This window comes from Typopeltis vanoorti, chromosome 17 (assembly GCF_054136105.1).
Source record: "Typopeltis vanoorti isolate ZY-2024b chromosome 17, IOZ_Tvanoo_1.0, whole genome shotgun sequence".
Taxonomy (NCBI): domain Eukaryota; kingdom Metazoa; phylum Arthropoda; class Arachnida; order Uropygi; family Thelyphonidae; genus Typopeltis; species Typopeltis vanoorti.
In genome coordinates, this window is record NC_143565.1 from 99274308 (window position 1) to 99298528 (window position 24221).

A 24221-nucleotide genomic window follows, 5' to 3' on the forward strand; every position below is an offset into this window, starting at 1 on the left:
GAAAATACAGTTGTCTGAGATTGCCGCTCAATGCACCACTTGTAACAACATACAACTTTATCACGCGGGGGGGGGATTTGTTAAGTTATGAGATAAAGGTCACGCCTGCATATTAGTTTCACACTCAGACATATTTTGGTAATTGCTCTCCTTGTTTTTGAATTTTATATCTTAAACTAAATATCCTGAAAGGCACAGTATAAAATAAATATTTAGGGACACTAAGGGGAGAAGAAGCTTGAATATTTGTATTTGGGTGATATCTCGTGTATAGATAAGATTTGGATAAAGACAAGTAGAGTTTCACATGTAAGGATAGTTGAAAGCCTAATAATCGTAAATTGGGACACAACAGTGCCTACTGAACAAGTAATTCATTTTAGTAATTTGGGGAAAAAAATATTTTAATAAAGATGGCAAATGAATATAGGATTCATCAACACAGGATGCACGACTACAGCATCTGTTCGCTAATATCTGATACAAATATTCAAGAGCCCTAGCCTTAAATGAAATAATTATTGTGACCAATTTGGTATGAAAATCAACACTGAAAAAGACAGAAAATATCAAATGAATTCTCATTAGTGTACCTACTGAACAAGTAATCCATTTTAGTAATTTTGGGGGAAAATATTTTAATAAAGATGGCAAATGAATATAGGATTCATCAACACAGGATGCAAGACTATAGCATATCAGTACTATGTATATGTGTGTGAGGATAAGAAGAAAGAAGGAATCTGTTTACTTTTTCTTAACAGTTGAAGGATGTATTCTTTGAGGAAGGCATAATATGTGGAGGAGGGGGGGGGGGGGGGGGGGGCTGTTCCAAAAAACAGAAGTAGGTTAAATGAAAGAAGAGGCAGAGAGGCTGGTTCAGCAAGTTTTAAGCTGGGCTATAAATGTGTTGGTTAGCAGCAGCTCTTGCTCTTATGATTTTGGAGAAGAGAAGAGAAGAGAAATGATAATGGCCAATTTCACAGAGCAATGTTCATGAAAGTATCTATAGAACAGGCATAAGGCAGAAATTGCATACATCTATGAGAGGATCTGTAGGATAGGGATCATAATTAAGTGCAGTTTCAACACAGAAATATGAAAAGGAAAAGAAATTTTAATTAATATATATATATATATATATATATATATATTAAAATTATTTCCACCTCATATATATAAGGTGGAAATTAAAAAAAATTATTCACAAACTTATTTTCTTTTTTCTCATCCATCAGATGACAGGTTGAATCTCTTATGAAGAAATCTTTGCCATCTGGTTCTATCTCTGGCCATTTCTGTCATCTCTTTAAAGCTCAATAATTGTGATCTTTCCTTCAAAGACTGTAATCAAGTTCTTTTTGGTCATCTTCTTCTAATGATTCCATTCAAGGCTATGCTTGGTGATCTCAGAGAGGACATTCCCTGAAGGTAACCAAATTATCTTTAGTTGTTTAAGAATTATATCAGTGATATCTTCTCTATGATTTAATTCATACCACACTTACCGTTTAAGAAGAAGCAACATATTTTTGTAGATTCAGACACACTGCAGAGATTACTTCTCTCTTTGTGGAACAGTATGGATTCCTCTGTGAATAGTCATTTGCTTTAAGGTATACTTCATAAAGCATGTATTTTTCTTCAGGTATTCCCTGGAAAACAAAATTTGGAGTATTCATTTGGAACCACCTCAGAACATGCTTTTGTTGCCACACCTGCATATTTTGGAAGATTCTATATTCTATAATGCTAGTCCATGGGAATATCTCAGTCTTCCAGTATATAAAAATACTCTGTATTTGAGTTGTAGCAACACTTGCTTCTCATCATGATGACAGGAAGCTTCATATCTCAGTCTTCCGGTATATAAAAATACTCTGTTTTTGAGTTATAGCAATACTTGATTCTCATCACGATGAGAGGAAGCTTCATATCTTAGTCTTCCAGTATATAAAAATACTCTGTATCTGAGTTGTAGTAATACTTGATTCTCATCACGACGAAAGGAAGCTTCATGTGAGGTTTTTAAATTTACGGTGAGTTAGTCAATCGGATATGGTGATAGCAGTTCTCCTCTTCTGGAAAATCAGGTTTTTATACTGCACACAGAGGCAAATCAGCCAGAGATCATTTATAGACAAAAATTACATTACGACGACCAATAGTCTTATATTGATTTCTGCCGCACTTGCTCATATTGGTCTCAAAACAATTGTATCATCACATTCTAAATTAATGAATAAATAAATGTATAGAAACTGGTCTTAAATAATGAGTTTACTGACTTAAACTAATAATGCTTCAGTTCTGACAGTAAGAGAATAAATAAAAAAAATACAAAAAACAAATTTATGAAAGTGGGCATATACACATACAAGAAATACACCGAATAAATAAGTACACAAAGAAAAAAAAGTGCAGCTGGAAGAATGATGGGCCATTGCACTTTCCTGAAAATGACCTCAGTTTGATTCTCTTCATTAGGAGCAGAATCATATGAGTTATCAGCTGAAGTTGAATGAGTAGATCTCATATAGAGCAGAGGGACTTTTCTCTCCAAAACTCTCAGTTTCATCCAGCCATAAGGTGGAATGAAAGCCACAAATTGGCTGGAGATCACATACAATTTTCTGACAAAAAAAAAAAAATACTATTAGTGCACAGTAGATGGTATTGTGTGTTGATGATAAATGGTAAACCATTATGTTTAGGTGGAGGACTAAATAGTGGAGACTAATGAGTCATGTAGCATGAGGTGCCCTACCATAATCCGTCCTTGGAGGTATCACATAATAATAATAAAACAATAACAACTCTTTAACAAGAAGGAAGCAGAGGAACTGCATGCACAAATAGAAGAAAGGAAGCAGAAGTGTGCACTATGCTGAGCATACAGTATGCTATATTTTAATATTCGTTTAATTTAATATCAAAACAAACCTGATTTTTTATCTCATAACCTACCTAAAATCAGGTTAAAATCAAATATTTCTTTTTGAGTACATACTGTTACATGTGACATTCCCAGATGTGAATTTTTATCACCAAGGACTCATTGTGTCATTGGTGGTAAAATCCTGATAGAGGTTCTTCATCTGGGACATGAAGAACCTTTATCAGGACTTTTCAACTGAAACTGAGTCATCCAATTTCACATAGAGGTGGAAGGTCTCACTTCCACTTTCATCCTGCAAAACAGGCAAACCAATCAGAAGAACTGCACTATCAGAGTAATCAGAGAATTAATAAAGTTTAAAAGAATGCCAAGTTGCATAGCAGTAACAGACCAGTGACCCTATATAAATAAGAGACAAAATCAGCAAACCATTTAATTTTCATTTTCTATTAAGTTTATTAAAACTGTTATGAATATATTTAAAGATTAAGGCGGTTATTTGTAGCTCTCAGTCATAGTTCTAATTTTGTTATTAAAGAATACAATAATATAAATAAATCCAAAACTATTAATTTAATAGTTTTACCTGGCCGAGCAATTCCTTTAATTAATTCACCTAAAATGTGAACTTGTCTCGGACAAAGAAATGCAGTTAATGGTGAAAACTCGCAGTGAAGGTCAACCTATAAAAATAATCACCAAACAATTACAGTCTAATTATTGTAATTATGCATTTTATATCTAAAATGAATACAATCTAAAAATGCTTTCATATTCACATGGACCAAAGAAAGTACTCTTGTTCTGTGACTCATGACAAAACATGTTTTAGGGGTTCAAGAATTATAATGGAACTAATTTGCTAAGGCTTGGCAGATTGATTTATAAATACTGCACTACTTTCCAATATAATCTAACTCAGTAGCTTCTAATCTCTCCATCCATTGTATCATCCATGTTTATTGAATCGAATGCTGGTTTAAAATCTATAGAGCAGCAGTAGAGCTTTTGTTTTTGTCTCTCATAAGATCTGCTCGTCTGTTTAATATAAAAATTGCATCTATTGTGCTTCTGAATCCCATTTGCTCTTCTTCCATTTCTTCTTTATAAGAATTTTTAACTCTGTTTTGGATGATCCTGATAAATACTTGATAACAGTGTAATAAGGGCAAGATCTGGCATCACCGTTTTTGTGAATGGGTATGATCTGACCTGTTCTCCATCAGTTGGTATATTTCCTTCCTTTAGTATTTTGTTGAAGTTTCCTTAAGTAATTTATTGTGCTTCCCCTCCTTTTTCCAGGTGCTTTATCATTTTTCATTTATTTGATTGCTCTGTGTATTTCTTCATTCAGGATATCTTTTCTATCAGAAGTTTCTACTGGATGGAAGACAAATTGATCTATACATAAAGTCGCTTGGTGTCGCACTGATTAGATCGCCGGCTTGTTGAGAGCTCCTGAAAAGATTAGTAGTATTTTGTGTTAACATTAGAAATTTTACTAGAATTTTAAATAGTATTGTTTGCTTTTTCTTTCTTAGTGTGTCTGTGCAATTTTTGCATGTTTTCTGTTATTTTAATTAATTTTAAGATAAGACAGCGTACATATGGCACCGATAAAGAAAAAAATGGCAGCCAGGTCGCCATGTTTGTTTAAGAGTTTTGATGTAAACAAATTTATGCAATGTGCTGTCTGTGAGATGTATGCCTTGCGAAGAGCGAGCGGTGGGAGTCTGGTCAGAAAGTGTAAAGAGAATGAGGATTTCAAGCGTGTTTGGTGTGGCGAGAGTGATATCGTTAACGATAGTCAGAATGTAGAAAATGGCAGTGTGCTAGAGAATTGCGTGGTAGTACCAGATAGGTGTGAGAGCGTCGTTGAAAGTGTAAATGAGGGTAGAAATACAGAACGAATGGATGATTTGATTGATAATGAAAATGGTGAGATAAATGTGACTAGTGAAATTGCCCGTTTGAACGGTGCGATACACAGAGCTAAAAGGCGACTGGAGCGTATGGAAAAATGTGTGCTGAACGTACCGACAAATAACCGGCGAAAGTCTGTGATGGCAAATAATAGAGTGTTCGTAAACATCAATAAAATGAAGGAGCGAGTGCTGTATGGGGATCCGCTATTAAGAGGTGTAATAGTTGAGAGTTTAACGAAGTCGTACCAGCCGGGTGCGAACATAAAGGACGTCAGCGAATCTATTCGATTGCAAAAACAGAGGGTGAAAGAGATGATAATCATGGCAGGAACAAATGATTTGAAAGAGGACAAAATGGAAATGATAGAGGATGTGAGGGAATTATTTGAGGTAGCAAAAGAGAATAGTGAAAGAGTTAGGATGGTGAGTATCTTACCGCGGTATGACAGCGAAGTGTTTAGAAGAAGGGCCATAATTGCCAATGATTTTATGCGTGGGTTATGCATGGAGAGTGGTGTGGAATTTGTGGATGTGTGGAATGAGTTTGATGGGCGAAAGGACTTATATAAGATGGATGGGTTACATCTGAATGGAGTTGGTGTACGGAGACTTGAAAAAGTGTTGATGAATGATGTGGAAGTGGATGTACAGACTCAGGGAAACTAGATTTATTAAGGGGGGGTGGAGTAGATATGCAGACTTTAGGGAGGCAGTTGAGTGTATGAATGAGTATATTATGCCCGAGCGAGTACGAAGGACAACAAATCAGAATGGGATAGTTAGTATAAGGCATCAAAGTAGGGATAGGATAAATAGGCGTCTGCAATTCATGTACACTAATGCCAGGAGTATTAGGAACAAGAAGGAAGAGTTTTTGGCCATGGTTGGCTCTTCCAGGCCACAGGTTGTTGGTATTAGTGAGACATGGCTGACAGAAGATGATAACGCTAGTGGGATTGAATGCGACGGGTATAACATGTTCAGGAGTGACAAGGTGAATAAAAGGGGGGGGAAGTGTTATTGAGCTGATGAGCTGCAGCCAAGGAGTATAGAAGTTGAACTGCAGGATAGAGAAAAGAGCACATATGAGGCTGTTTGGTGCGAGATAGAATCTAGCAGAACAAAATATACAATTGGGTGCTGCTATAGACCAGGTGATGGAATAGATGGTGGGGATAGTATGCATAGGCAAATAGAAGAAATGAGTGGAAGGAGGGTAATTATTATGGGTGATTTCAATTATGGTAACATTGACTGGAAAGAGGAGAGGGCACATGGGAGGAAGGAATTGGATTTTATGCGGTTATTAAGGGACAACTATCTACGGCAACATGTAGTGGAAAATGCCAGGGGGCAGAGAGTGCTGGACCTTGTAATTGCAACTGCGAATGTGGCTGTAACGAACATGACCATGTTGCCACCAATTGGTGAGAGTGACCATAAGGTCATGACTTGGGAGGTGGCTAAAGGAGTGGAATTTATGATTAAGACAGGCTATATGTGGAATTACCGGGCTGGTAAGTATGACAAGCTTAGGTGTGTGATTGGCTCAGTGCCATGGCATGTAAAACTGCAAGGGCTGGATGTTGATAGTGCATGGGAGGTGGTTAAGAACTGATTGCAGGAGGCAATGGTTGACTGTATACCAAGAGTCCGAATAATAAATAAAGTAGGGGTTAAATGCATGAATAACACTATTAAGCTTGAGCTGCAACAAAAGAAACAATTGTGGAGGGAATTTAAGGAGAAAGGTGACCATCAGGCGCAGGAACAGTATAAAGCTCAGGCCAGGATGGTAACAAGGGTGGTAAGAAAAGCAAAAGCAGATTACGAAAGAAAATTGGCCATGCAGGCTAAAGAGAATCCCAAACAGTTTTTTCAATATGTTGCAAGTAAAAGGAAAAATGCTCATGGTAGAATGATCTTAAAAAATGCTGAGGATAGGGAAGTAACTGAATCAGTCGATATTGTGGAATTACTGAGCGAGAACAACCAGCTCGTGTCGTACGTGAAGCGGCTAAAGAATTGTCAGTGCCCTTGACCATTTTGTTTAATTTCAGCCTCGGGTCTGGGTCAGTCCCAAGGGAGTGGAAAGAGGGGAAAATAGTTCCGCTGCACAAAGGTGGTTCCAAGGCTGCTGTTGAAAATTACCGGCCAATCAGCATAACAGGAATCATTATTAAGATCTTAGAGAAAATAGTCAAGAGGAAAATACAAGATTGGATAGAAGAAAATGGGATACTGTATCGGGTACAGCATGGTTTTGTGAAGGGTAGGTCATGCCTCAGTAACTTGCTCACGTATTATAACACAGTGACGGCTGAACTGGATAAGGGTAATGGGTTTACAGTGATTCTACTGGACCTTGCTAAGGCCTTTGACAGGATACCACATGGAATTCTAATCAGTAAATTGCAGCATATGGGGATGGACATAGGGTTGGTGAGATGGATAGGAGGGTGGTTGACGGAGAGATATCAGAGAGTGGTTTACTCAGGAGTAGAGTCCACAAGACGGCCTGTGACTAGTGGTGTGCCACAAGGATCTGTTCTTGGACCACTGCTGTTTAATTTGTTCATTAATGATATAGGAAACGATCTGAGAGGGACAGTTCATTTGTTTGTGGATGATGCGAAGGTGGGTAGGGCAATAGTGAATGCAGATGACGTCAAAATTTTGCAGGATGATTTGGATAGATTGGAGGTCTGGGCTAAGGAGAATGGATGTCAATTTGTTGTGGTAAAATGAAAGGTTATGCATTTTGGGGTAAAAAGATTGGTGGCAGTTTACTGCTTTGGTGGAACTGTGCTCCAGGAAATTGATGAGGCATGAGATTTAGGAGTGTTGGTGGATAAGGAATTGAAATTTAGGGGACACATTGCAAAAGTGGCCAAATCAGCTCATCAAATCACTTGGTTGCTGAAGAATACGTTGACAAGCAGACACAAGCAGGTTATTGTTCCTCTGTATCGAGCCTTGTTAAGACCCCATCTAGACTACTGTGCTCAGATTTAGTCACCTAGGTTTCTTCTTGATGGGGAGGAGGTGGAGAGGATCCAGAGGCGAGTGACCAAGATGATAGCAGGTCTGTGGAATGAACCGTATGAGAACAGGTTGAGGATTTGTGGGTTGCAAAAATTGGTTGATAGGCAGAGGAGGGGAGATATGATTGAGACATTCAAATTACTGAAGGGTTTCTATAAAATTAATTCAGAAGATATTTTTGAGAATAGGGCTGGTTGTGGGAGGACTAGGGGACATCCATGGAAACTGGGCAAAAGTGTGGTTAGTAAAGGTGTTAGAGCTGGGTTCTTTACTTTTAGAGTAGTGAATGAGTGAAATGCGCTCCCTGAGTCTGTTGTGGATGCTGTGACAGTGAATGAGTTTAAGGCGAGGTATGATAGATACTGTATGAATGTTGAATAGTTGTGGTGAATATGATTTGGGGCCTCCCTCGAGGAGTCTAATGACTCCCTGGAGTTGCCCATAATAATAGTAATACTTTCTTCCATTATGAATATCTCTCAGTGATTAGCCCATATGTCTTTTATTGTTTCATTGCTGCTTGTTGTAGTTCCATCTTTTTGCAATGCTGAAACTGGGTTGGGTGAGTATGTCCTAGTTATTTCTTTAACTATTTCATATATGGTCTTGGAGGCTTCATTTAGCTGATTTAGCCTTTCTTCCAGATCTTCAAGATTAACTGCTATTAGGACAATATCATCTACAAATTTCAGATGATGCAGCATTTCTCCATTTATTGTTTCCCAATCAAGGCTTCTAAAGACTTCCTCTAGTACAGCTGTAAATCATTTGGAAGATATGGTGTCACCTTGCCGGATGCCATTTTGCATTGGGAACTTTTCACTGTAATTACAGAAGTTGCATTATTGTAAATATCTTTTAGTGCTTCAATATACGGTTTCTCAGTTCCCTGGGTTTCAAGTGCTTTTAGTGTTCCAGATGTTTTAACACAATTAAATTCTTTTTCATAGCCTATATAGGCCAGAGTAATTGGATTAAAAATAAATAGAGAAAAAACAAAAATAATGATGAATAAATATATAAACCATAGAACTGCAGGAAAGCTTTAAAGTGAATAAAAGTTGAGCAGCTCTCAGATGTGAACTGTAGACTAAAATACACAAAGAGTATTGAAAAAAAAATGAAAGAGTTTGAGAACAGGAACCAAACCTTGGAGATTCAGTGGCAAGCATTGGAAAAAACCCTGATTGATTCAGCCAGAGAGGCATGTGGTGAGGTTGTCTGAAAGGATAGCCAAATCAGAACTCCAGGATGGACACAAGAAGTAAAAGAGGCAGTGAAGGAAAAGAAGAAAGCATATCAAAAGTTCCTGGGAAATAAGTCAGCTTGAGCTCTTAGAGAATACAGAGACAAATGTAAGAAAGCAAAAGACTGTGTAAAACTAGCTAAATAAAGTCATGAGAGGACTTTAGCAAGAACATAGAAAATAAATATCAAGAAGGTGGTAAGATATTCTGGAGGTTGTTGAAGAAGCTTAGAAATGGAGGAGAGAGTGTTGGAAAAGGAGTTAGAGATGATAAAAGTGACATGAAAAAGGGAGAAAAAGATATACTTGAAGTATGGAGTAATTACTTCGAAAAATAGCTAAACGAAACAAGCAGTGATATCACAGTGGTAAAAAAACATTCAACGGGCATACAGTCAGGAATACATGCCCATACTTGAAGTAGAAAAAGCCATCAAAGGCAAGAAATGTGGAAAGGCAGCAGAAATAGATGATATTCGACCAGAAATGCTGAAGTATTGTGGTATAGAAGTCTTCCAGTGGCTGCACTGCATAGTTCAGAAAGCCTGGACAGAGGGACGAATTCCCGATGATTGGAGTAGAGCTCTAATAGTACCCATATATAAAAAGAGAAAAAAAACTGAATGTGAAAATTACAGAGGTATTTTCCTACTGAGTGTCCCTGGAAAGATCTATGCAAGTATACTTGAGAAACGGTTGAGAAGAATTGTGGAAGAAAAGCTTGGTGAAGAACAAGCTGGATTCAGGCCAAATAGAGCTGTCAGGATCAGATCTTCCCTTTACGACAAATAGATGAGAAAGCATGGGAATATAACAAAGATCTGTATTTAAGTTTTGTCGATCTGGAAAAAGCATATGACAAGGTGCCAAAATAGAAGCTCTTCAATACACTACATTTATATGGTATCAATTGGGCATTATATCAAGCAATACTTAGTCTTTATTTGAGTTGTAAGTCAGCAGTTAGAATTGAAGGAAGTACAGGAAGATGGTTTAATATTAAATCTGGTGTAAGACAAGGATGTACATTATCCCCTCTGTTATTCATTATCTATATGGATCACATTATGAAGGAAAGTGTATTTTTAAACATGATATCAGAATTGGAGAAGTTAATGTCTGCTCTTTGCTTTATGCAGACGATATTATACTTCTAAATAAATCTGCTACAAGTTTGCAAGATTCCATGACTAAATTGAATAACTGTTGTAATATGGTATGAAGGTCAGCAATAAAAAGACAAAGACGATGAAAATAGGTAGAATTGTTGAAAATGTCAACTGTGTTGTGAACAGGGAACCTGCGGAACAAGTAAAACATTTCAGCTACTTAGGCACTATTTTTACTGAAGATGGTAAATTAAATATGGAAATAGACAACAGAATTAACAAAGCTGGTATGGTAGGAAGTCAATTGAATGCATTCATATGGAATAAGAGAGAAATTAGTCGGAACACTAAAGTAACTATATACAAGATAGTGTTCAAACCAGTTTTAACTTATGGATCTGAGAGCTGGGTCAGAAGTAAAACACTTGACCAAAGAGAAGAGATCACAGATATGAGAGTCCTGAGAAAGATTAGAGGCATGAACAGATAGCATCAATGGCAATAACATATTAAAAACAAGGATATAAGGAAAGAACTTGACATTGTCAGCATCAAGGAATGCGTTAACAGAGCTAATCTCAGGTGGTATGGTCACTTAAACAGAATGGGCGAGGAAAGATTAGCAAAACAAGTGTTCTCCAACAAGTTGACAGGAAAACGACCCAGAGGAAGACCAAGATATAGGTGGATTGATACGGTACAAAGTGCCTTAGATGATAGAACTATAAGATCTGATAATGTTGGTCTTGACAAGTAACAGACTGCTTTGGGTGAAAATTGTAGATAGGAAGTTAGTAATGATGTAAATTTTTCATATAGTACTATCATATTCTATACACCCCTTGAAGGTACATGTCAGGAATTTGATGATGATAATGATGGGTGCTTAAGGGTCAAAGCTGTATAACTGAGAGGAGACCTCCACATAGCCTTTAAAGGAATGTGGAGAACCGACCAGGGCTTCTGACCTAATGTCCAATCCTCACCTTCTCGTGGTGCACCCTGTTGGGTATCTACTTTGATAATGAACGAACGAGGATGGGCTGGCAATTTGGGATTTAGCCGACCAAATTGTATTCTTATTGGTTAAACAAAAATAAAAAATGATGGTACATCATTTCATGCCGGCTGGAGCATCGCCCTGTTAAACAAGGCCCCCGTTGTTTTCGCCAGGGAACCAGGGCAAACAGCGAAAAGTCAGCTACTGGAACAAATCTGAAAACAAACCCCAACTCAACATCACCAGAGTTCAAGATCGGTACTATCAACGTAAGAAGCCTGAATGGCAAAGAAATGGAGCTGGCTGAGGAATTAGATAAGTACCAGATCGACATAATAGGGGTGACTGAAACAAAAAAGACCAAAACTGGTGAGATCTTTCTGAGCAATAAATACAAAATGTTATATAAAGGCAATGACAATCAAGGAAAAGAAGGAGTAGCCATAGTATTCAACACAAAATACGAGGCTAATCTTCTTGAATGGCAGTCAGTCTCAAGTAGAGTAATGTGGGGCAAATATGAGAATGGGGAACTTGACAATGAGACTTATTTGTGCCTATGATCCCACAGAAGGTTCTACAATAACATAGTCAATGAGACTTTTCTTATTCCTAGCCTCTTCTCTCCATGTGAATTTGTGCACATTTTTATGTTGGAACATGGTGTTAGTAACTGTAGACTAAAATACGCAAAGATTATTGAAGAAAAAATGAAAGAGTTTGAGAACGGGAACCAAACCTTGGAGATTCAGTGGCAAACTCTGAAGAAAACATTGATTGATTCTGCCAGAGAGGCATGTGGTGAGGTTGTGTGCAAGGATAAAAAAATCAGAACTCCCTGGTGGACACAGGAAGTTAAAGAGGCAGTGAAGGAAAAGAAGAAAGCATATCAAAAGTTCTTTGCAAATAAGTCAGCTTTTACGCTTACAGAATACAGAGGCAAATGTAAGAAAGCTAAACAGTGTGTAAAACTAGCTAAACAAGTCATGGGAGGACTTTGGCAGGAATATAGAAAATAAATATCAAGAAGGTGGAAAAATATTCTGGAGGTTGTTCAAGAAGCTTAAGAATGGAGGAAAGAGTGCCGTAAAAGGAATTAGAGATGATAAAGGTGAAATGAAAACAGGAGAAAAAGATATCCTTGAAGTATGGAGTAATTACTTTGAAAAACTGCTAAATGAAACAAGCAGTGATGATAGCACAGTGGTAAAAAACACTGACCAGGCATGCAGTCAGGAATACATATCCATACTTGAAGTAGAAAAAGCCATCAAAGGCTTGAAATGTGGAAAGGCAGCAGGAGTAGGTGATATTCAACCAGAAAAATGCTGAAGTATGGCGGTATAAGAGTCTTACAGTGGCGGCACTGCATAGTTCAGAAAGCCTGGACAGGGGGACGAATTCCTGATGATTGGAGTAGAGCTCTCATAGTACACATATATAAAAAGGGAAATAAAACTGAATGCAAGAATTACAGAGGTATTTCCCTACTGAGTGTTCCTGGCAAGATCTATGCAAGTATACTTGAGAAACGGTTGAGAAGAATTGTGGAAGAAAAGCTTGGTGAAGAACAAGCTGGATTCAGGCCAAATAGAGGCTGTCAGGATCAGATCTTCCCTTTACGACAAATAGATGAGAAAGCATGGGAATATAACAAAGAATTGTATTTAAGTTTTGTCGATTTGGAAAAGGCATATGACAAGGTGCCAAGAGAGAAGCTATTCAATACGCTGCAGTCATATGGTGTCAATGGGGCATTATATCAAGCAATACTTAGTCTTTATTTGAGTTGTAAGTCAGCAGTTAAATTGAAGGAAGTACAGGAAGATGGTTTAATGTTAAATCTGGTGTGAGACAAGGATGTACATTATCCCCTCTGTTATTCATTATCTATATGGATCACATTATGAAAGAAAGTGGTATTAAACATGATATCAAAATTGGAGATGTTAATGTCAGCTCTTTGCTTTATGCAGACGATGTTATACTTCTAAATAAATCCACTACAAGTCTGCAAGATTCTCTGACTAAATTGAATAGCTGTTGTAATAGATATGGTATGAAGGTCAGCAATAAAAAGACAAAGACAATGAAAATAGGCAGAATCATTGAAAATGTCAAAAGTGTTGTGAATGGAGAACATGTGGAACAAGTATAACATTTCGGCTATTTAGGCACGATTTTTACTGAAGATGGTATATTAAATATAGAAATAGACAACAGAATCAGCAAAGCTGGTATGGTGGGAAGTCAATTGAATAAATTCATATGGAATAAGAGAGAAATTAGTCAGAACACTAAATTAGCTGTGTACAAGACAGTGTTCAAACTTATGGATTTGAGAGCTGGGTCAAAAGAAAATCTGTGGTCTCTAGTCTTTGGTCAAAACACTTGACCAAAGACTAGAGACCACAGATATGAGAATCCTGAGAAAGATTATAGGTGTGAACAGATGGCATCAATGGCAATATCATATTAAAAATGAGTATATTAGGAAAGAACTTGATATTGTCAGCATCTAGGAATGCATTATCAGAGCTAATCTCAGGTGGTATGGTCACTTAAACAGAATGGGCAAAGAAAGATTAGCAAAACAAGTGTTCCCTGCCAGGTTGGCAGCAAAACGATCCAGAGGAAGACCAAGATATAGGTGGATTGATGCAGTACAAAGTGCTTTAGACGATAGAAATATAAGATCTGATAATGTTGGAGCTTGAGAAGTAACAGACTGACTTGGAAGAAAATTGTAGATAGGAAATTAATAATGATGTAATTTTTTTCATGTAGTACTATCATATCCTGTACACCCCTTGAAGGTACATGGCAGGAATTTGATGATGATGATACTATGGCTACAACTTGTTTTCCTTGATTGTCATTGCCTGAATATAACATTTTGTATTTATTGCTCAGAAAGATCTCACCAGTTTTTGTCTTTTTTGTTTCAGTCACCCCTATTATGTCAATCTGGTACATATCTAATTCCTCACCTAGCTCCATTTCTTTGCCATTCAGGCTTCTTATGTTGATAGTGCCAATCTTTAACTCTGGTGATGTTGAGTTGGAGTGTGTTTTCAGATTTTTTCCATTAGCTAACTTTTCACTCTGGTTCCCTGGCAAAAACAACGGGGGCCTTGTTTAACCGGGTGACGCCCCAGCCGGCATGAAATTTTGTCATGTTGTGGCATCATTTTGTATTTTGGTTTAACCAGTAAGAATACAATTTGGTCACTTAAATCAAAAATTGCCAGCCCATCCTTGTTCGTTCAGTATCCAGGTAGATACCCAACAGGGTGCACCATGAGAAGGTGAGGATTGGACATTAGGTCAGAAGCCCTGGTCGGTTCTCCACATTCCTTTAAAGGCTATGTGGAGGTCTCCTCTCAGTTATACAGCTTTGACCCTGAGTAGATTGCTTGAATGATAAATACCAGGTTTTAACTCTTATACGTTATTTTATTTATATTAGATGTATTTCCTCTACATGTTTTGCTGACTATATGGTTAATAGCATCATTGAGAGGTTGCTTAACATAAGTAAAAAAACACACCAACAAAATATTAAATGTTTTCCAATAGCAGTTAATATCTATAACATGAAAAAATAGGAATGACAATTTAATCACAAGTGGCTTTAGGCATGTTAAGTGTAGTCTCTATATTGTTGTGTAAACTCTGTATGTGATTGCTGGTACTGGAGAGATCTTTAATGTTACACATATTAATTAATGACTTCTGGATGTCTTGAAGGATCATTCCATGATTTCTATTTAGTGATATACGTGTATTTCATTTTAGTGTATACGTGTTTCACACCTCCGAATCAAAAAATTAGAATAATGAAATAAAATATGTTGAATGATTTGTACTTCTAATTTGTTGCATAGGGAATAATTATTATCAAATATGAATTAGCATCATTGGCAAGGGGGCATTGTTGGAATGACACCATATGGCAGTTGCATTCAATTCTCCATTTTATCACTTAGGAAAAAATCTACTTCTCACAGATTCAATGTTCCACCTCAATTTAAAAAAAAAAAAAAAAAAAAAGGGGGGGGGGGGGGATAGGGGGTATTCCAAACTTTCCAGATTTACTTTACAAGCATACATAGATTAAATTTCTCCAACCTTAATTATTGCAATTTGCAATTTCTATTTCCCTGATAAGCCACATCTACTTTTCTTAATAGAAACATTTCAGCTTTTTAAATCACCACTCATCCCATTTACACACTCTCTGAGATGTTTCTTTTCATCTCATTGCACTTGCACATATGTTCACTCTAATATTCTGTTAGAATGGTTAACTTAGAATATCTTCATTTTTGATTTCAACAAAGTATCTAAATAACAAAAGGTATATCATCCTCCACGATATGCGAATCGAAATATCTGTATTTAATTTATCTTAATTAAATACCTTTGAAAATTCCTCTATAATTTTCATATTCAGTTTATTTGGCAATCATCTGGGATTTGACCTTGTGATAAAGCCATCAGGATTACACAAGCACAGCCATTGCTGTAGATCAGCATTTCAAGCTGAACATTATCAGCTCTAATGGGTTTTTTTTTCTATCTACTGATATAAACTTCTTAATGCATCCCTCATGTCTATTTTCTACCAGTGTTCTACCATTTGCTATTTTATATAACATTCTTTTAAAGTATTTACAGAGGGGATGAAAGATCTAGGCATATACATCATTCATTTATCACAAATCATGCCAGCCATCATGCCTTATCTAGAAGAACACTTCTTTTCATAATGTGGAATCAAAGAATCCATTACTGTCATTCACTCATGGCTCCCTCAAGAGAAATCAGTGTTTCATTTTAAATGATGTTAGGAAGTCACGCATTAGATTTTACAACATACTTGAATTTAACTTTTTCCATAGTTATTTCCAAAGGATTCTAAAAGACAGATAACAATATGTGCCACACATCACCAGTGCATCATTTTGATTGTTTTTCTAACAGTTTATCTGAGTTTTGTTTTTAAGACTTTGAATGCCATTGGACTAATGTGTCAACTTGCTGTTGGAGCTGATATGTTGTTATGTTGTCAATACAACACAGGATAACTCAAGACTGCCAACTATGAGTTATCTCAAGTCTGCAGCCAATGTGTTAATTTGTAATCCTCCCTTTATCTGCCTGAAGAAGCCACTGGTCCTCAGTGAACTCGATATCAATTTTTAAAATAACATCTGGTTTCTATATTTTTTCCCAAGACTTTCTATGAATTTTGTTTGGCTATATTTACATATCACAACCTAGATGGGATTCAAACTCAGGTCTTTCCAACCAAAGGATATTATTATTATCTATTTGGAAGCTGTAGATTTCATATATAGCTTAACTTTCCTCTGTTTCATTCTATATTCTTTAAGAACACAAGTTAACTCACAAGACAGGATCTTTTTATAAGATTTTTTTAAATTGAATTCCATCCAATATAGGTAATAAACATCATACATGAATAAAGTGAGCCCATTAAGTGTTATATAATCCAGAACTTATGTTCTAGAGACCAAACAAAAAACTTCTTTTAGAACCATATCATCTCCAATAAGGATGGCAGTCTCAAACCTAGAAATGGAATTAATTTTTTTTTTAATATATCAATTCCCCCCCCCCTCTCACATGCACACAGAAGAGAAGAGGTCACAGAATCTATTACAAAATAATGACATCTGTGGGCAATAGCACGTGAAGAAATCTACTGATGTGTTCCTTTTGAAGGTCATGTTCCTTGGGGGGGGGGGTGATAATATGAGGAAAGCCATTTTAAAGAACAGAAGTAGATGAAATTGGTTTGGTAAGTATGAAGCTAAATTCTGTATGGATGTTGACTAATGGCAACTTACTCATGCTTTTATACATTTAGAGGCAAGTGAAGTGATGGCTGGTACATTGGAACAACCTCCATGACAATATCTCTAGAAAATACATAATAAAACGATAGCAACTATTAGTGACTAAAGTCTGTGGGGTAAGAGAGGGGAAAGGAAGTCCTCTATTAAGAAGGTTGCTCTTCTAAGTAGCATCAAACACTTAAGAAAGTGTTTAGTACACTATCCCAGATGTGAAGATAGTATTCTAAAGTTAGAGAAATTTGGAACTTATACAAAAGCAGTTATCTTGAATGAAGGGAAAGCAAGTTTATTTGGAAGCTGATGAGCCTATGAATGCAATGAAAGTTGAGTCCAAAAAGAGAAACCTGATCTTGAATAGAGATTGAAATATTATGAAAAGCAAGAGGGGAGAGAGTAAAGTGAAATCTTAAGAGAAATGCAGAACTGTGTATTGGCAGCAATGAAGCTCATGAGAACATCCTTACCTCCTGCTGGAGAAATGTAATGAGATCACTGTTTAAGGCACTGGTTATGTAAGATCTCAAAGCTTTAATTCATTTGAACACTACAAAGAAAAACAAAACAAATGTTATGAGCAAAACCATGGATAGGATTTGAGATTTGTGAAGGAAGATCATTAATGTAAAAAATGAAGAGTGTGATCAATTACAAAGCACTGAAGGTAGACCATTAGATGGGAACTTGGTAGAAAGGCCTCTATGCCAGTTCCGATCAAATGGCAAAAGCAGCCATATTCCTCCAAACCTTTCCATGGCAAACATCCAAAGGTGGATAGGGTCAGCGATGTGATCTGTGGAATGAAAATGATGGGATCCATACTAGTGATTAGTACTGTAATTAGTTTGTGGGGCTCCAGGCAATGAATAAGTTGGATGTTGATGACCATATCCACTGTGTTTGAAATAACTGAGGTGAAGGCAATAGGATCATAGTCTAAATGTTGACTGATCTCTATCTCATTTTAATGAGCTAGATATAGAGTTGCATCCATGCAATTGCATAGAATGCCAGAAAAATAAGACAACTGAAATAGGTGATACAGATTTTCTTACTGGCCAGCAAATCAATTTCCTAATAAGAATAATTGAGAGATTGCTATACAAGTTTTAACTACAATAAATATAATGTTTTATATGCCTCTACCCCAGCTTAATTCAACTTTAACCAATGCTTGAATAACTAATCAAAAGATAAACCAAATATTCTAAATAAAATGGGGCAACAAAATATAAGAATGCATTTAACAAAGATTTTATTTTAAAAAGGAAAACATCTTGATAAATAACTGAACACATACTTTCGGACCTGGAACAGCTTCATTACGCTTTAATTTAAGTCTTATCTGATGCTGCTTCATTATTTGCGCAATAAGAACACGATCTGATGTGGGCTGATTAAGAGTCCCTATGCTGCTACTTTCATTATTCACAAATGTATGAGGAGGTGGCATCTCTGGTGAGCCTGGTGTTACAGCCTCAGGTGACTATATCATGTCAAAAATAATATAAATATAAATAAACTGAATATTTATTTCATACTATATTTGAACAAAAAAAATACCATTATATTTAAATCTATAAGTTATAAATTAAGCATATGTAATCATCCTCATCATCATTAAATTCCTGACATATACCCTCAAGGGGTGTATAGGATATGATAGTACTACATGAAAAATTAACATCATTACTAACTTGCTATCTACAATTTTCCTCCAAACCCAGTCTGTTACTGTCAAGACTCCAACATAATCAGATCTTATATTTTTATCTTCTAAGGCACTTTTTACTGTATCAGTCCACCTATATCTTGGTCTTCCTCTGGGTCGTTTTCCTGCCAACCTGGCAGAGAACACTTGTTTTGCTAATCTTTCCTCTCCCATTCTGTTTAAGTGACCATACAACCAGAGATTAGCTCTGATAATGCATTCCTGGATGCTCACAGTATCAAGTTCTTTCCTAATATCCTCATTTTTAATATGATATTGCCATTGATGCCATCTGTTCATGCCTCCTTCTGACCCAGCTCTCAGATACATAAGTTAAAACTGGTTTGAACACTCTCTTGTATACAGCTAATTTAATATTCCAACTAATTTCTCTCTTATTCCATATGAATTTATTCAATTGACTTCCTACCATACCAGCTTTGTTGATTCTGTTGTCTATTTCCATATTTAATTTATCATCTTCACTAAAAAATTGTGCCTAAGTAGCTGAAATGTTTTATTTGTTCTACAGGTTCTCCATTCACAATACAGTTGATATTTTCAATGCTTCTGCCTATTTTCATTGTCTTTGTCTTGTTATTGTTGACCTTCATAGCATATCTATTACAACAGTTATTCAATTTAGTAAGGAAATTTTGCATGCTTGTAGTGGATTTATTTAGAAGTATAACATCATCTGCATAAAACAAGGAGCTGAGATTAACATTTCCAGATTCACAAGGAATGCTGTGCATTTGATACTTTACATAAAAGCCTATAAAAATAAATATTAAATAGACATGCTTCTTCAGCCATCTACCAGTGCCAAGAGCGGTACTTAAGTACTAGTACTAAATTCATAGGTAGATGGCGGAAACAGTAGCTGGTTCGAGTGCACTGTCTAGTGCCTTCCAGATACATGCCGAAGATTCTCGATACTTCGTTAATTTTATATAAATACAAGAGGATCTCATCCACAGTCAGTCAGTCGTGAACAGTGTGATATTCATGTATAAGCACATGCAGGTTCGTCGTATCAGCCATAGCCTATTGTGGGTTTTATATTGCCAGACTTTTTTCATTAGTGTGAGATATATTCAGTGGATAATAACCATTACATGCCCATTTTGGATAATTTTTTGGGTTCACCTGCATAACTATGCTGTCTACAAGTAAAAAGCATAAATCAAGTGATTCTCATCTGGTTTTTAATGAAAAGTGGACCAATTTGTACTTTCTTGTGCCAATCGACGATAAGCCAGTGTGTTTAATTTGTCACGAGTCAGTGTCAGTATCAAAAAAATACAATATAAAATGACACTATGAGACAAAGCATGTGTCCAATTTTAATTGCCTTCAAGGGCGGCTTCATGTAGACAAAGTGAACCATCTTGAAATTGATTTAAAATGCCAGCAGGGTACGTTTAAAAGGCAGAGGGAAGAGAGCGAAGTGTGCATGAAAGTAAGTTATGCAATAGCTGAAAAATTGCTAAAAAAAAATCAAAAGCCTTCTTGGACAGAGAGTTTGTGAAAGAGTGTCTCATCGCTGCTGGGGATATTCTGTGCCCAAATAATAAGGAAGTGTTTAAAAAACAGAGTTTGTCTCAGATAAGTGTAGCACGACATGTCGAAGAACTTGCCAATGATATTCAAGAAACTTTAAAAAAACAGTCGTCCAAATTTATGTCATATTAACTTGCTTTAGATGAGAGCACAGATGTGAAGGATACAGCACAACTGGCTATCTTTGTCCGTAGCATTGATCAACAATTCAATATGACAGAAGTGTTAGTGCTTGTACCTATGAATGACGAAGGCACTGATATTCTTGAAGCCGCCAAGAAAAAGGTGCAGCGTTTCGACCTCAGTTTAATCAACCTCGAGGGAGCAGTAACTGATGGTACCCCTGCTATGGTGGGAAAGAACTGGAACTAGAAGGAAAAGATTTTGTCCATTACCACTCTTTAATCCACCAGGAGAATTTGTGTTCAAAAACTATTGGATCTGAGAATGTCATGAAATTTATTGTGACTGTCGTCAACATTATTAGGGCAGGAGGACTGAATCATCATCAATTTCAAGAGTTTTTGACCCAAGAGTGTGAAGCGGATCACGGCGATGTGCACTAGTTGAGAAGAGGAAAAGTTCTTAAGAGCCTTTGACTTAAGGAGCGAAATACAGCAGTTCATACAAACCAAGGGGAATCCGATTGCGGAATTTAACGATCAGAAGTGGATGACAGACTTTGCTTTTGTAACCAACATCTCATTGCATATGAATGACCTATATATGCAGCTACAATCCAAAGATCAACTGGTGCACACTCAGTTTGATCACGTCAAAGCTTTTGTGGCCAAGCTCAAACTTTGGGAGGCGCAACTTGCAAAAAAAGACTTAACTCATTTTCAGCTTCCCACTGAGTCCACCTGTTCGTCTCTTGATGAATATGCTACAAAATTAGTCATGTTGCGAAGTAAGTTCGAAGAGAGATTTACTAGTTTTCGTAGCCAACAGTCTTTAGATTTATTTTCAATGCCATTCAGCATCAATGCTGCCAAAATGCTAGGCTCAGTACAAATGGAGCTGCTTGAACTCCAAAACAACTCTTCTTTGAGAGAAAATTATTCAATGTGCCCTTGCTTACATTTTACAAAGACTACATTTCTGAGGGCGCATTACCTAATCTTTGCCAACATGCTTTGAAGACGTGCACTTTGTTAGGAAGCACATACTTATGTGAGCAGTTCTTCTCCAGAATAAAGTGTGTGAAGTCCAAGACAAGAACTCTGATTACGGACCAACATCTCGAGAATACTCTGCACATAGCAACTTCCAACATTGATGCCAACATCAACAAGCTGGTCAAGAAAAAAATTGCCAAGTTGCCCATTGACATTGTAAAAAATGAATGTTTTCTTCATTAAATTATCTTTTTTCAAGTATTGATTGTATTAACTTATCATAAACCCGACTCCTACCTATGTCCTTAAAGCTGAGTTTGTTTATTTTTATAGGATTTTATGTCAAGTACCAAACGCACAGTGTTCCATGTGAACCTGGAACGCAAACAAAATATATACTATTTTGTATGCCTAGACTAGTAGCCCGGGGACTTGATTGAAATTTTTAATGTGGCCCGCACTGTCTGAAAGGTGGAAGACCCCCTGCCTTAGAGACAACCTCGCCATATGCCTCTCTGGCTGAATCAATCAGTATTTTCTTCAGGGCTTGCCACTGAATCTCCAAGGTTTGGTTCCTGTTCTAAAACTCTTAATTTTTCTTGAATGATGCTTGTGTATTTTAGTCTATAGTTCACATGTGAGAGCTGCTCAACTTTTATTCACTTTAAAACTTTCTTACATGTTCTTCTTTTAAATATGAAATTCAATTTTATCCTGCTCCAGACTAAATGGTGGTCACTTCCAATTTCAATCCTCTGTACACTCTGGTGTCCTGCACCATCTCCAAAATATCACTATCAATAATAGCATAGTCAATGAGACTTTTCTTATTTCTTGCCTATTCTCTCCATGTGAATTTGTGCACATTTTTATGTTGGAACATTGTGTTAGTAATAACCAATCCATGTCCTGAGCAGAAATCCAACAGGTATTTGCCATTATTATTAGCTTTGCTCTTTTCTCCAAATTTTTCCAAAATATTTTTGTATGTCTGACAAACATTTCCTACTATTTCCTATTTAAATCCCCAACTTTTCCTTTTTCATTGTGTCAGTTGCTTTCTCTAAAGCCTCAAAAAATTCCTCCACTTCTACCTTAGTAGAACCTTCTGTGGGACCACAGGCACAAAGGTCTCATTGTCCACCAGTTCCCCATTCTCATATTTGAGCAAATCACTCTACTTGAGACTGTCTGCCATTCAAGAAGATTAGCCTCGTTTTTAGTGTTGATTACTATGGCTACTCCTTTTCCCTGATTGTCATTGCCTGAATAAAACATTTTGTATTTATTGCTCAGAAAGATATCACCAGTACTTATCCAATTTCTCAGCTGGCTCCATTTCTTTGCCATTCAGGCTTCTTATGTCGATAGTACCGATCTTGAAATCTGGTGATGTTGACTTGTGGTGTGTTTTAGGATTTGTTCCAGTAGCTGACTTTTTTGTTTTTGCCCTGGTTCTCTGGCGAAAACAACAGGGGGGCCCCATGTTTAACTGGGCGACGCCCCAGCCAGCATGAAATTCTGTCATGTTGTACCATCATGCTATATTTTGGTTTAAGCCAATAAGAATACAATTTAGTCGGTTAATCCCAAATTTCCAGCCCATCCTCGTTCGTTCAGTATCCAGGTAGATACCCAACAGAGTGCATCGCGAGAAGGTGAGGATTGGACATTAGGTCAAAAGCCCTGGTCAGTTCTCAGCATTCCTTTAAAGGCTATGTGGAGGTCTCTTCTCAGTTATACAGCTTTGACCTTTAAGCAGTAAATTTTGCAAAATGTTTTTTCTTTTGTAAATACGATGTCAACTCTTGCAAATTTCTTAGTGTTATATCTGCTTTTCTTTGTTTTTTTGTTATATAAAAATTTAAGTCATTTTCAAGCTAAGAATAACTTTTCTATGCAAATATGGTTGGGTACTTAAACTTCCTATCCAGTACTCCATTATCAGCTGATGAACTATTTATAATTTAATGAAACTATCACTGCTGATACATGCTGTATATACAAAAGGAGTTCACAGTAATTCTATACTTGTCATATAAATATCATTCTTCTAATTTTTTTTTCTGTCATTTATTCCAACCTACAAAATTTGTAAACCATTGCTGTGTTAGTACTGTGGATTAGCTAAAAATTTTTTTTTTCTATTTTTATTGATTGTATAATATTTTGTATTTTTATTTATTTTTTACATAATCCAGAATCTCTGCTTTAGAGACCAAACATGGAACTTTTTCAAGCTACTTCAGACTTTCAATAAGTGGGACAACAAAGACCACTGCCCCACTTATTGGAGGCCTAAGGTGATAAAATTCAACACTCATCTAAAAACATCCATGCTCATGACAGGATCCACAGCCTGTTGGTTGCAGAGCAGATATGCTAACTACTTGTTCAACTAAGGCTAGCAATTTATTAAACAAGTCTTTTAAATGTATGTAAATTAAAACATATATATTTAAAAAAATTTAAAAACTGAAAAAAAAAAAAAAAAAAGTGAAAGGAATGAGAAGATAAAATGAGTGAATTTACACAAGCCATCCTATTTTGCAAGTGGTGAATTACATGGCATACATATCAGTTAACTACAATGGTGATCAGTCAGTATATGGTTAACCTGCTGTTCAATTTTTCCCTCCCTCCCCTAGATTGAGTTACCTGGTCTCAGATACTGTTTGCGGAGTTGGTTTCCTCTGGGTGCTCTGGTTTTCTTCTCAGAAACA

The 24221-nt window shown here is 36.6% G+C and overlaps 1 protein-coding gene across 1 annotated transcript in view; it reads right to left on the bottom strand.

Annotated features, from left to right (window-relative positions):
* Positions 1-24221, bottom strand: part of Atg2 (Autophagy-related 2) — a 616887-nt gene that overhangs the window by 514286 nt on the left and 78380 nt on the right. The window contains exons 6-7 of the mRNA XM_090407292.1: positions 18407-18592; positions 3486-3582 (exon numbers count right to left, since the gene is read on the bottom strand). Of these exons, the coding sequence (XP_090263418.1) occupies positions 3486-3582; positions 18407-18592 (283 nt within the window). The remainder of the gene's footprint in view (positions 1-3485; positions 3583-18406; positions 18593-24221) is intronic.